Raw genomic sequence first — 14,076 nt, 5'->3', positions numbered from 1 at the left:
CATAAAAGAGCCAGAGCCGCCGCGTTTCGCCCCTTTCTCGAGTTCCAACTGGCGGTGTTCGTGCGGCTCGGGGAACTGGCGACGTGCTAACACGTGTTCAACGTCGATTACTTCAACTTTGCCAAGATGGCTGGAGATAAACCCGCGTACAAAGTTGGTGAGTGGCTCAGTATTTATCGCATCTACAGTCTACACCTCTGACTTGCCACGTGGCACCCGACACGTGCTGATGCCCTTTGACAGTCATTGTTGCAATGCTGATGCGTTACATTCGTTTGTGAAAAAAACATGTAGTTTACCTGGAACCCTGAGGTCACTCATGTCTCAGTCCTTTTGTCATTTATGCCTGGTGGCATAATGTATGAGTGATAGCCGATAAGATGTGGATCGCCGATCGGGATAAATGCAGCGAGCGATCTTTATCATATTATCCTGGGCCGTGGCAGTGCCGATAATGTTTTGAAGTTGCTATAGACCACGCCTCCCTTTCTCGATCGGTGTCTTCACCTACCGTGGGTGAGGACGGCTTCTCACCTCCGGCCGGTATGTGACTGACTACTCTACTGAGCTGAGCTGAGCCGACCCCTGCTGAGGTGACTGACCTCCCGCTAACGGTATACCAATAGGTACCCACTCGGGGCCGGTTCAGGGTCAGTGGTGCGCTGGCGGTAACGGTGGGCGGTACTGCCGGTACTTCACTCAATGTACCCTGGGCGGTACCGCCGGCCGGCTGTATGTACCGGCTGTACTGCTGACCGGGTGTACCACGAAATGGGTGTATGTACCGGCTGTACCGTGGGCTGGCTGTTCGTACCGGGTGTGCCGCTGACCGGGTGTACCGCTGCGGGCGCTGACCGGGTGTACCGCTGAGTGTACCGGTGGTACCGCTGACCGGTGTAGGTACGGGGCACGGGCGGTACCGCTGACCGGGTGTACCGCTGACCGGCGGTACTGTGTGTTGGATGTAGACACCGGCGGCACCTACCGTCTGTCGTGTTTGTACTGTTTGTTGCTCCTTTATACTTGGGCTCTAAGTCTACACGTCTACCAGAAGGGTCGGGGACCCCGTAATACCGTATGTACCGCGTCACACCATGTACGGCTCTCGCGAGATTAAGCGGTAGGTACGACGATGAAACTAACTCAGAAACTAATCGATCTACGACGATGAAGCAGTTTTACACGATCATGGCCGGCTTGTGAGCCAACAAGTCGATCGCACCTTCAACACTTAAAAGCTCAAGACGACGATGATATAGCCTGAAGTACGCTAAATTTTCTAGGTGCAAAACCTACCGCTAAAACCCCCGAGACCTGTACTCGAGAACAGGAGAGTCTGTGACCCGAGACCGGGGATGTATACCTATGTCGCGTATACAATAGTCATACCATATACAGAATGGCAGCTATCCAAACACCGGAGAGGGGGCGTGGTCGGACGGCTGCCCCCCCCCCCCCCCGTCACGGTCACTCGGCGGGCGGGTTCCGTGTGTATGGCCGCCAGTCGGCCCCCCGTTTACAGTACAGACAGAGGACAGGCCCGTGCTGAGTCTCACCAGGCGCCGCTGACCTCCGGACCTCTGCGGGCATATGATGGGCTCCAGCGCTACATGACTGTTAGTTTTGTGACAGGGGCGGCGGTAGGTAACTGTTTTTCCTCCTCTGGGTACCTACCGCCTCTGTCATTAAGCTCGTTTGGTGGGCACCGACTTAAAGCAAGAAATGTCAGAGCCTTGGTCAGAGCTTTTGGACTGCTACGATAATGTAATAAACGTAGATATTGTTTATGTACATGCGCTATTGAATATTTATTATAAGCCATTTTTTAATCGGAGCGCCTTGATGGGAGACTCCCCACCATGCCCTCGTCTGCGCTGCGTGCCATTGACACCGACGGGCATTAATCTTCGTCATATGGTTACGTAATCAATGCCATGGGGCGCAATGCTTGTTTTATCTGGATACATCTGGATTTTGTCAGATCATTCCGGACACATCCAGCTTAGTCCGGATGGTTCTTGTTTATACTGGTTAGATCCGGACAAGTCTGGACGCAACTTGCGTTTTTTTTTTTTGCGTAGACACGCCCATTCCCAGAGCCCAATGTGTTTCGTAGAAAGACTGACTATATCACTTAACGTTTGAGAGAGTCGATACCATCTATTATAAGTCGCTACGGCCCTTTGCTACTATTTTTACGAATATTAGTGTTTTCACTTCATCGTCTGCGCTCCGCAGAAGCATCGACAGTGCTATCGCCACTAACTGACTGTTAACTGTTCAGGAATTCGGGAAGCTGGAGACATTATAACCCGTTCGTTCCCTAACCGTGTCTTCTCCACTGTGCTGCACCCGTCTACTGTGCTGCCGTAGTACACGCCCCTGGCGCAGTCACGCGCGGGCAGCTCTCCTATGCACCCAGCCCTGCCCCTCTCCGCGCGGGCAGCTCCCCTGACCTGACCCCGCCCCTCCCCCTGCGCGCAGCCGACCACCAGAGCTCCCCCCTGACCCGGCCCCGCCCCTCCCCGCACGGGCAGTTCCCCTGACCCGGCCCCCTCCGCGCGCAGCCACCACCAGCTTCTTCTTCTTCTACACGTCACGCCGTGGACGCCGGGGCGGCCACGGCCGTGGCAGCGTCGACCGGGGGGTCGACACGGCCCACCCGCCGCAGGTACTCGAAGATGAGAGTCGCTGATCCGCCCAGCACATGCCCCAGGCTCGGCAGAGGTCCGCCCCACAGGCGGGACCTCATGCGGGCGTACGCTGGGCATTCGGTCAGCAGGTGTGCAACCGAGTCCTCCTCCTCGCAGTTCAGGCAGTCGGGGTTTGTCGCAAGACCGATCTCGTGGAGAGTCTTCCTTGTGAGCACTGATCTTCCCACTCTCAGTTGAGACAGTGTCACCTGCTCCCACCTGGTCAGTTCCTCGTGTCCGGGCGTGGGTGGTAGGTGAGGATGAGCTTTGGCTCGGGTTGCGGTCCACTCGGCGGATCTGTGGCGTATCGCCGCTCGGGCGCCGGCCATGTCCAGCGGGATCGCTGCCTGGCTTAGCTCTGCCGCGGCTCGGTTGGCTAGCCTGTCGGCGTCCTCATTACCAGGGATGCCAGCATGCCCCGGTACCCACTGGAGGGTGACGTGCTTCCCGGAACACGTGAGGTCATGGAGAGAGGCCCAGATGCTCGCCGGTAGCTCCTCCTGTTGGGCTGCCTGCCCGCGCTGGAGCGTCTGTAGACACGCCCTGGAGTCGGTGCAAAGGCGGATCTCCTTGATGGCGTCTAGGGAGTCGGCCGGCAGGCTCGCCAGGGACTTCAGTGCCTCCCGGACTGCCACCAGCTCCGCCCTGGTGCTGCTGCAGTGGGTGCCTGCAGCTGCCAGGCACTCGATCCTGCGGTCGTTCTCCCGGTGCAGGATGATGGCCGCCCCTCCTCCTCCGTTGGACGTGCCTCCGGCCGCCGAGCCGTCACTCCATATGGAGCAGTCTGGCGCGGGCAGGGCGGCCAGGGCGCGCTCTGCCGCCTCTCTCCTCTTGTCAGGTGGGTCTGTCCGCCGCGTGGTGGTTGGTAGGTCCACGATGAAGGTCACTGACCCCTGATGGGCCGACCACGGCGGCTCCGGTGACACCCTCAGGAACGGCTCCGCTGGGCAGCCCGACACTCCCGCCTCCCTCAGAGTCCACTGGCCCACTCTGCGTAGACATGGCTTGTGGGGCAGCAGGGCGTCTTCGTCCGGCAGGGCTGGCTCCGGTCGTCCCTCCTCAGCAGCTAGTGCGCAGGCCCGTTTCCAGGCCTCGTGCGCGCGGTACTTGAGGCGAGGTCGGGGGTCTCGTTCCAGCAGCTGCTTGGCTCGGTCTTCCGCTGGCAGGCGAGCGATGCGGCTGGCTTCGGTAGCAGCCAGTTCCTTGGCCCGTACTGTCAGGGCGGGGAGGTCCGCCTCCGCCAGCAGAGCCGCTCTGTTCGTCGGGAGGATGCATCCGGTGATTATGCGGGCACACCTGTTTTGTTCAGTTTCGATCTTGGCGCGCAGGGCGGGGGAGGCGTGAGTGAAGTACACCGCCGCACCGTACTCGAAGACCGATCTGATGTAGGTGATGTAGGCCGTTCGGAGAGTCCTGCGGTGCGCTCCGTAGGTCTTCCCCGCGAGTGCTTGCAGGCACTGTCTGCGCTTCGCCATCCTGTCCTTGAGGGAGGAGATGTGACTGCTGAAGGTTAGCTGGTCGTCGAAGGTGATGCCCAGGAAAGTCGGGTTCGGGTCGTACCTCAGAGGTTCTCCTGAGAACTTCAGCGTCGGTACCACCTTGCCTCCGCACTCTTTTGGGTCGAGGGTGAAGGTGGTGAAACAGCACTTGGAGGCGCTCGCCTGCACCTTCCAGTCCCGGGCCCACGACGCGACTGTGTCCAGCGCTGGTTGCATCTTCGCCGCACATGACTCCAGGGACGGTCCCGTGGCCAGGATGGCGACGTCATCGGCGAACAGAGACCAGGTAGAGTCGTTTGGGGCGTTCTTGTCGACATCGTTGATGTACACCAGCCATAGTATGGGCGCGAGCACCGAGCCTTGCGGTAGGCCCTCTGGAAAGACCCTCCAGTCTGATGTGCTGTTGCCCCACCTGACCCTGGCTCTCCGATCGCTCAAGAAGTTGCGGAGCCACTTGACCACGTGTGCAGGCACTCCCAGGCGGCCCAGCTTGGCGAGGAGGGCGTCTTTCCACACCCTGTCGTAGGCCTTCTGGAAGTCCAGCAGGGCAAGGACCGCACGCTCCGGCTTCGGCTTCTCGAAGGCGTCGAAGACGGACTGAGTGACTCTGATGATCTGGTCCATGGTCGAGTGGAGGCGCCGGAATCCCGCTTGGTTGGTGTTTATCAGTTGTCGGTCCTCGAGCCAGTACTGCAGCCTGTTCTGGACCATTCTCTCGAAGAGCTTGCTGGTGCAGCTGAGCAGCGAGATGGGCCGGTACGAGTTCGGGTCTGCTGGATCTTTTCCTTTCTTCGGGATGGCGATGATTTCGGCTCTGCGCCAGGCAGCCGGGACCTCCGCTGACTTCCAGCACTTGTTGCATAGCGCAAGGAGGTGGCGCTTGGCCACCACCAGCTCCTCTAACCCCTCCCCCCCCCGCGCGGGCAGCTCCCTGACACTCCCGCCCCCCCCCCCCCGCCCGCAGCCGACATCAAACTGGCCGAGTGGGGCCGAAAGGAGATCATCATGGCCGAAAACGAGATGCCCGGCCTGATGACGCTGCGCAAAAAGTACGGCCCGTCGCAGCCGCTGAAGGGCGCGCGCATCGCCGGCTGCCTGCACATGACCATCCAGACGGCCGTCCTCATCGAGACACTGACCGAGCTCGGAGCGGAGGTAGGCGGAGGGAGGTCACTAGACGCAGAGGAGGAGGGGGATGTCACTGGACGCAGAGGTGGGGGAGGGGAGGTCACTGGGCGCAGAGGTCACTGGACGCAGAGGTGGGGGAGGGGAGGTCACTGGGCGCAGAGGTCACTGGTCGCAGAGGTCACTGGGTGCAGAGGTCACTGGCCGCTGAGGTCACTGGAGGTGTGTGTGTGGGGGGGGGGGGGTACACTCTGTGCCCCCGGGCGCTGGTGGGGCGCCGCGAGAGGGCGAACCGATGCATTGAATGGTTAGAGTCCCGCGAACTGTCGCATTCACCTTGGACCAGACTATACTGGCACAGGTTTGGCGGCATATGTGCAAAGGCTATGTTGAATTTGTATTTGAACTCTTGAGGCAAAGTACTTTGTGACAGTAGCATCTTGCGAGGAGATGCCGTTTTCTGGGCGAGTTGGAACGGAACACAATGGCCAACCTTTTCACATTCTTTCCATCATTTAAGAGCGTAAACGGTTTCAGTTGCTTAGTCCCAGAGTATGTAACAGCCTCGCAGCCCCGGCTGTTGGATCCCGAGTCCCCGCCGCCTGTGACACCGCCCTCTGATCCGTCGGACAGGTCCAGTGGTCGAGCTGCAACATTTTCAGCACGCAGGACCACGCGGCGGCGGCCATAGCCGTCACCGGTGTGCCCGTGTACGCGTGGAAGGGCGAGACGGACGAGGAGTACGAGTGGTGCATCGTGCAGACGCTCTACTTCAAGGACGGAAAGGTGACCGACGATTATACAAATTTGCTTGCGTTTATTGGTATACTGTGCTGTACACTAGTGTTCAGCGGAGGGAATCTTTGGCAGACTAAGTGCGATTTGGCCCTCAAGATTTGGGATTGAAAGTAGTCTTTTTAACGAAGCTGAACAGCGAACATGGTTTTAGCGAGTGCCACCTGCTCATGACTACCTGTTACGTGCATGCTGAGCGTCATTCCCTGCCAGCTGTACGTTTACAGCACACTGGCACAGCTGTTCAGTCGTCCGTGTGTCCTACTGTCAGCCGCCCACCTGTCTTCATTGTCGGCCTGTAACGTCACACACCCCTCCGGCGGCTAGTCGCCCGTGTAACGCTCCCGCTCTGTCGCAGCCGGGATATGACGTCACCCCTCGACCAGTCACCCCAATGTAGCGCTCGCGCTCTGCCGCAGCCGGGATATGACGTCACCCCCGTGTAACGCTGGCGCTCTGCCGGCAGCCGCTGAACATGATCCTGGACGACGGCGGCGACCTGACCAACCTGGTGCACGACAAGTACCCGCAGCTGCTGGATGGCATCAAGGGCGTCTCCGAGGAGACCACCACCGGCGTGCACAACCTGGTCAAGATGATGGCCGCCGGCAAACTGAAGGTGCCCGCCATCAACGTCAACGACTCGGTCACCAAGGTACGGGCGGGGAGCGGGGGGAGCCAGGGTAGGTTACAGTGGAACCGCAGGAGGGGTGGTACGGGCGGGGAGCGGGGAGAGCCAGGGTTGGTTACAGTGGAACCGCAGGAGGGGTGGTGTGAGCTGTACTTACTTTGCGATCGGACAGGTGACCAGTGGTCGAGCTGTAACATTTTCCAAGGAAGCAGCTGACAACACGAAAAGCTTAAAATCGAGATGCTGGATCAGTTGAACCTTGGCATCATCGCACTAAAGCACTTCACATTTTATGTAATATCGAAATGAATGGTGCAGTTTCGGTACCTACCGAAATCTACCGAAATTGCAGTACCGAAATCGGTACCTACCGAAATTTTCGGTACCTTCGGTACGTCGAATTCATTTGAGAACGAGAGGTTATAGTGACCATACCTTCCCTAATCTAATTGACGTCCCCTCCGCCTCTCCATACTGCCCCCTGTGTACAGTCCAAGTTTGACAACCTGTACGGGTGCCGGGAGTCGCTGACACCCGTCCAATACTGACCCCCCCCCCCCGTTCACAGTCCAAGTTTGACAACCTGTACGGGTGCCGGGAGTCGCTGACACCCGTCCAATACTGACCCCCCCCCCCCCCCCGTTCACAGTCCAAGTTTGACAACCTGTACGGGTGCCGCGAGTCGTTGACACCCGTCCAATACTGACCCCCCCCCCCCCCGTTCACAGTCCAAGTTTGACAACCTGTACGGCTGCCGCGAGTCGCTGACACCCGTCCAATACTGACCCCCCCCCCCCGTTCACAGTCCAAGTTTGACAACCTGTACGGGTGCCGCGAGTCGCTGACACCCGTCCAATACTGACCCCCCCCCCGTTCACAGTCCAAGTTTGACAACCTGTACGGCTGCCGCGAGTCGCTGACACCCGTCCAATACTGACCCCCCCCCCCCCGTTCACAGTCCAAGTTTGACAACCTGTACGGCTGCCGCGAGTCGCTGACACCCGTCCAATACTGACCCCCCCCCCCCCGTTCACAGTCCAAGTTTGACAACCTGTACGGGTGCCGCGAGTCGCTGACGGACGGCATTAAGCGCGCCACGGACGTAATGCTGGCCGGAAAGACGTGCGTGGTGGCCGGCTACGGCGACGTCGGCAAGGGCTCGGCCTCGTCGCTGAAGGCGTTCGGCGCGCGCGTCATCATCACAGAGGTGGACCCCATCAACGCGCTGCAGGCCGCTATGGAGGGCTACCAGGTGAGACGGGAAACCTATTAGAAATTGACATTTTTCGGAATGCATTGGCACTGTCTATTCTGGTACGTGTGTCGCTGGTTCATGTTCAGTATGCTTATCATGAGTTTCAGTTGTTTGAGGTAGGTATGCTCGTGCTAGGTATGCTAATCGTATCCTCGTGAGATTTTCTGAGCTAGACGTGTATTCTATGCAACTTTAGAAGTGAGCATTGAAAGACACTCGCCATATTCAGAGTTTGGTATGGAGTGGGTCAGCCCGCCTCCGCTGTCCAGTGTTTGGTGGTCTGTTTTACCTTTGACCCGATCCGTGTGGCTGCGCTGGCTAAATGGTCGCCCCGCTGAGAGGTCAGGTCGGGTCGCCATTGTCGAGTGTGTGAGGCTGTGTCGCTGTTGTCCGAGGGATATTTCCGTCCGGTGCCGTTCAGTCTGTCTCAGCGTGTCGCAATGCGGTGGTTGGCAGACCGCTCAGACCTTGCTGTGTGCGTCCGGCCAGCGATGCGTCAGTAGCTGCCGCGGTCCGGGCCGACCTCTAGGGCCGCTGTGACCTCAGGTGACCTCTGTGAGTCGGGCTGTGACCTCTATAACCGCGGTGTGTGACATCAGGTGACCACCATGTCGGAGGCGGTGGCCACTGTGACCTCTGTGACCCCAGGTGACCTCTATGACCCCTGTGACTCCAGGTGACCTCTATGACCCCTGTGACCTCAGGTGACCTCTATGACCCCTGTGACCTCAGGTGACCTCTATGACCGCTGTGACCGCAGGTGACCACCATGTCTGAGGCGGTGGCCGCCGGCGCGTCCATCTTTGTCACCACCACCGGCTGCAAGGACATCATCACCGGCGAACACTTCAACAATATGAAGAACGACGCTATCGTCTGCAACATCGGACACTTTGACTGCGAGATCCAGAAAATCTGGCTCGACGAGAACGCCGTGGAGAAGATCAACATCAAGCCCCAGGTGGGTAGAGCGGGAGAACGGTGGGGGGGGGGGGGCAGAGCGCAGGAGGAGGGCCGGGCCGGCCGGGCGGTGGTTTGAGCCGTGCTATCAAGCAGCCGGGGCATTCCACGATAGATCGACCAAAGCCGTACACCCTCATATTTTATTTTTTGCTTAAAATTGGTCTAATGGGTTGTGATGGGCGGGGAAGCCAGCTGTGCCAAGGATTTTTTTCTTCGAACAACGGTTTCCGAGATATAGCCTCAGGCAATTCCTGGAGGTCACGCTGCAACCCTATGTTTGGCGGCTTATAACTCAGAAACTATTGGTTTTCTATGGTAAAAACTTTATATGGTTCAACTTGCAATCAGCCAACAAACGTTTTGGCTATCTCGAATTTTCGATTTTTGAAAATTTTGATCACGTGACATCTTGACCTTTTTTTCGAAGACTGACCTTGATATTTTCCCAACTGAAAGCCGCAATTATGTCTGATGACGATTAAAGCCTTATCAATTGTCATTCACATGCGCAAATAAAAAAAGTGGCTTTCGCCCTGCGTTGACCTCAGGTCAGGTCATTTTTATGACCTGTCCATTATTACGAGCGGGAGCGACGCGAGATCTCGAGAATAAAGCAAGATAGCGACAAGCGGTAAACAGTACAGGATTCACACGGATAAGGTCTACAATTTTTACGGAGGTCATTTTTCAGGTCAGGTCAAAGATGACGTCACAGGGGTAAAAAGGAAGGCAAAATAGTTTTGGCTGTACCTTTTGATCTAATACAGAAAGAGACGTGGAACAGGCACCATTGTGTTTGCTTTCACCTAGCGCTAGTTCGTATTGAATTTCAATACCGATGGCCTAAGATCAGGTCAATTTCTTGACCACCCCATTATAAGTCAATGGGGGAAAAATCAGCTCCCTTGTTTTTACAATAAAACGCGTCGGAATTGCCTAATATACCATGAGTGACTTCATATATGACTAACTTTGACTACCTTGAGACCTTTTTTGCTCTTGGTCAACTGTGACGTTGCTCTTGGGTCATGTGACGTCATTAAAGGTCACCAAATGTTTTTTTTTGCTAATAACTTCTTACATGTTTGAGATACAGCCGCGCGGATAGGCTCATTGTGTTCAGCTCGTCAAGGCCCATCGAATGATATATATGATGACCTTAAGGTCACGTGACCTAAGGTCAACTTTTGACCTTGACCTTTCGAGGTCAACATACACATGTTTCGATGCGGATCGACGAGAGGATCACGATGGTGCTATTAGTTTGTTCCAAGCTGGGATACTTTGAAAGTTATTCGAGAAAAACTTCATATATATATAGTGCCGCCATTTAGACTTTCTTTTTACCCCTGTGACGTCATCTTTGACCTGACCTGAAAATGACCTGAGTAAAAATTGTAGACCTTATCCATGTGTACTTTGTGCCGTTTACCACTTGTCGCTATCTTGCTTTGTTCTCGAGATCTCGCTGTCGCTCCCGCTCGTAATAATGGGAAGGTCATAAAAATGACCTGACCTGAGGTCAACGCAGGCCGAAAGCCACTTTTTTTTATAATCGCATATGAATGACAATTGATAAGGCTTTAATCGTCATCAGACAAAATTGCGACTTTCAGTTGGGATAATATCAAGGTCACTCTTCGAAAAAAAGGTCAAGATGTCACGTGATCAAAATTTTCAAAAATCGAAAATCCGAGATAGCCAAAACGTTTGTTGGTTGATTGCGAGTTGAACCATATAATGTTTTTACCATAGAAAACCAATAGTTGCTGAGTTATAAGCCGCCAAACATAGGGTTGCAGTGTGACCTCCAGGAACTGCCCGAGGCTATATCTCGGAAACCGTTGTTCGAAGAAAAAAATCCTTGCCACAGCTGGGTTCCCCGCCCATCACAACCCATTAGATCAATTTTAAGCAAAAAATAAAATATGAGGGTGTAAATTTTATTTATTTTTGGTCGATCTATCGTGGAATGCCCCAGCCTTAGATATGTCATTGAGGAAGCTGTCGAGACTGGTGAACGGCGGTGGACCTCAGGCCCTGTCGGAAGCTGAAAGGGGAGGGGGGGCGAGATTGTGGTTACGGCGAACGCCTGCTAGACGTGATAGCGTCGAATGACAATGCAGCTTAACACAAACAGTTATTAAGGGCGAGCGTCAGCCGGCATCGTTCTAGTCCGGTGGCCTTACCCCGACTGACACTCTGGTGTTCCCGCGCACTGCTGCGTCGCAGTCCCCACTGTCCGTACTGTTGGGCTCGCTGTGCGTCTCCCCGAGGCTCCACTAGGCTAGCAGCGTACTGATCCGTACGCAGTCCTAATAATATGGACCTAGTAATGGCGATAAAGCTGCCCAATAGCGATCCTGTAAGTAACGATTCATGACATGTTAGTTGTCACCTTGTCGGTACAGAGGGACACAATGTTGGCAGCGTGCTGCTGGGAGCAGTGACTTCCCATCATCGGGCAGTGTGCAAGGATCAGAGACAAACTTTCGCTGGATATACGCAACAATGTGGATTTTCATTGATCTGGCCTGTTGTTATTGAATAGTTGCTGTTCGTTGCCCCCCCCCCCCCGCAGGTGGTGTCACCCCCACTAACCCCGGTAGGTGGTGTCTGTCTACCCCTCCCCCATCCCACCTCCCGCGCCGTTAGCTGGCAATGTCTCACCGACCTCCGACCGCTCCACACCCCGTTAGATGTTCGCCTCCCTCTGACCCCCTCCCCCCGCCCGGGCAGGTGGACCGGTACCGTCTGAAGAACGGCAACCACATCATCCTGCTGGCAGAGGGTCGGCTGGTGAACCTGGGCTGCGCCACCGGCCACCCGTCGTTCGTCATGTCCAACTCGTTCACCAACCAAACGCTGGCGCAGATCGAGCTCTGGACCAAGCCGGGCGCCTACCCGGTCGGCGTCCACTTCCTCCCCAAAAAGGTCAGTGGACACACAGGGACGGGCACTTTCTCCCCGAAAGGGTCTGGGATACGTAGTGAGCGTTGAAAGGGCAACTCTGACAGGAAACTTGATGGTCATAGGCAGTCACCACCGGGGTCCAGAGATTAGCAGCTGCTGCTGTCTTTGGAGGGTGCTGCTGCTGAGGATTTCCGATTTCGCTACATTACAGGACTGTCCTGTGTCTCGTGTGGCTCTCCGCCCCATGGACATAGCCGTGTGTCTGCCCTGTGGCCGTCCCGTGTGTCTGCCCTGTGGCCGTCCCGTGTGTCTGCCCTGTGGCCGTCCCGTGTCTGCCCTGTGGCCGTCCCGTGTCTGCCCTGTGGCCGTCCCGTGTCTGTCCCGTGTCTGTCCCGTGGCCGTCCCGTGTCTGTCCTGTGTCCGTCCCGTGTGTCTGTCCTGTGTCCGTCCCGTGTGGACTGGTCCTGTGTCCGTCCCGTGTGGACTGGTCCTGTGTCCGTCCCGTGTGGACTGGTCCTGTGTCCGTCCCGTGTGGACTGGTCCTGTGTCCGTCCCGTGTGGACTGGTCCTGTGTCCGTCCCGTGTGGACTGGTCCTGTGTCCGTCCCGTGTGTCTGTCCTGTGTCCGTCCCGTGTGGACTGGTCCTGTGTCCGTCCCGTGTGGACTGGTCCTGTGTCCGTCCCGTGTGGACTGGTCCTGTGTCCGTCCCGTGTGGACCGGTGGCCGTCCCATGTGTCTGCCCTGTGGCCGTCCCGTGTGGACCGGTGGCCGTCCCATGTGTCTGCCCTGTGGCCGTCCCGTGTGGACCGGTGTCCGTCCCGTGCGGACTGGTCTCCGTCCCGTGTGGACTGGTCCGGTGTCCGTCCCGTGTGGACCGGTGGCCGTCCCATGTGTCTGCCCTGTGGCCGTCCCGTGTGGACCGTGTGCCAGACCGATGTCTGATCACCGGTGTCCGTCCCGTGTGTCTGACCGGTGTCCGTCCGCCTTCCGCAGCTGGACGAGGAGGTGGCCGCCCTGCACCTGGAGCACCTCGGCGTCAAGCTGACCAAACTGAGCGACGACCAGGCCAAGTACCTCGGCCTGCCCGCCGACGGCCCCTACAAGCCAGACCACTACCGCTACTAGCCGCCGCGCGGCGCCGGGCCTGTCGCCGTATAGGTGATGCCACTGTCGCTGTCGCCTGCGAGTCTCAATGCTGGTCAGGTTTTCACGTGATACTCCCTCTGTGGCATTCATGTTGCGATTGTTTTTGTTGGCGCATTTCGCTAGAGGGATTGGCAATGCTGGTTGCGCTGTTTTTGAAGTCTTGTGTCAAGCGCGTCGTGCGCTGGGAGCGATTTTAGAGATGTCGGGGACCTCGTTTCTTACGTTTTTTTTTGTACCACGGTTTGGATTTTGGACACTGATGAGCCTTTGCACTGCTACAATACAATATGACGAAGGGAATTCCACCTCTCTCCACTATGACGCCTGAGAGTCGTCTTCGTTGCCAACCTCCTCTACAAGAAACTATCCGAGCTCCACTCAGGACACAGCAGTCTCACGGGTACCCGTGAGGTATTCTGTGTACACGGGTATTCTGTGAGCGGTTTGGGTCGGCAACCATCTAATCTCGAACGCGGCATCGATCAACATCGTCTACTCAGGAACTGGCAGTCCCATCGGCCATCGCGAACTTAACAGGTCTGGTCAGAAAATAACCGCTTATCGGCACCGTCACGTCATTAACTTACAGCGTGCAGAGGAGTCGCCGAACCAATTGACTTGGGGGATGGATAGGGATGTGAAATTGATCAAACAAATTGATCTGGGGGATGGAAGAGAATGTCAATTGGTTCGGTAACTCCCAAATTTAGCAGCCCTTCCTCGGTCAGACTTGATGGATACACCGCACCAATGCGCGGTACTTTCAAGACTGGATGTACGTATGTGCGATGACCTCGATATTACCAATCTCAGCAGATGGTTGTGCATACAACGCTGTCGTTTCTTCCAGAGCTCTGGCTTTTTCCGAGGAGGTGCCAAGTCCAGTACTGCAGACTAATGTAATACGAGTCGTTAGAATGCGCAAATTTCAGTCAAAATCGGAGTCTGAGATGGAGTGAAAGCCATTTTTGCGTAGGAGTCCGAGTGAATTCGCAGCACTGACTGACAGAGACCTTTTACTGTCCTGGAAATCGTTTGACAATTGCGCCCCAATTC

At 56.5% G+C, this 14,076-nt stretch overlaps 1 protein-coding gene across 1 annotated transcript; it reads left to right on the top strand.

Annotated features, from left to right (window-relative positions):
• Positions 1-13,320, top strand: LOC122392287 (adenosylhomocysteinase-like). Its single transcript, XM_043386975.1, has 8 exons — positions 1-157; positions 5,157-5,347; positions 5,951-6,103; positions 6,579-6,767; positions 7,780-7,995; positions 8,759-8,959; positions 11,701-11,895; positions 12,868-13,320. Exons 1-8 carry the CDS (start codon positions 127-129, stop codon positions 12,997-12,999), a joined length of 1,308 nt encoding a protein of 435 aa, XP_043242910.1. The 5' UTR covers positions 1-126; the 3' UTR covers positions 13,000-13,320.
• Positions 13,321-14,076: the final 756 nt, after the last annotated feature.

The sequence above is a fragment of the Amphibalanus amphitrite genome, unplaced genomic scaffold (assembly GCF_019059575.1).
Source record: "Amphibalanus amphitrite isolate SeventyFive unplaced genomic scaffold, NRLGWU_Aamphi_draft 000480F_arrow, whole genome shotgun sequence".
NCBI classification, from domain to species: domain Eukaryota; kingdom Metazoa; phylum Arthropoda; class Thecostraca; order Balanomorpha; family Balanidae; genus Amphibalanus; species Amphibalanus amphitrite.
This window is presented reverse-complemented; position numbering and strand designations above follow the sequence as displayed.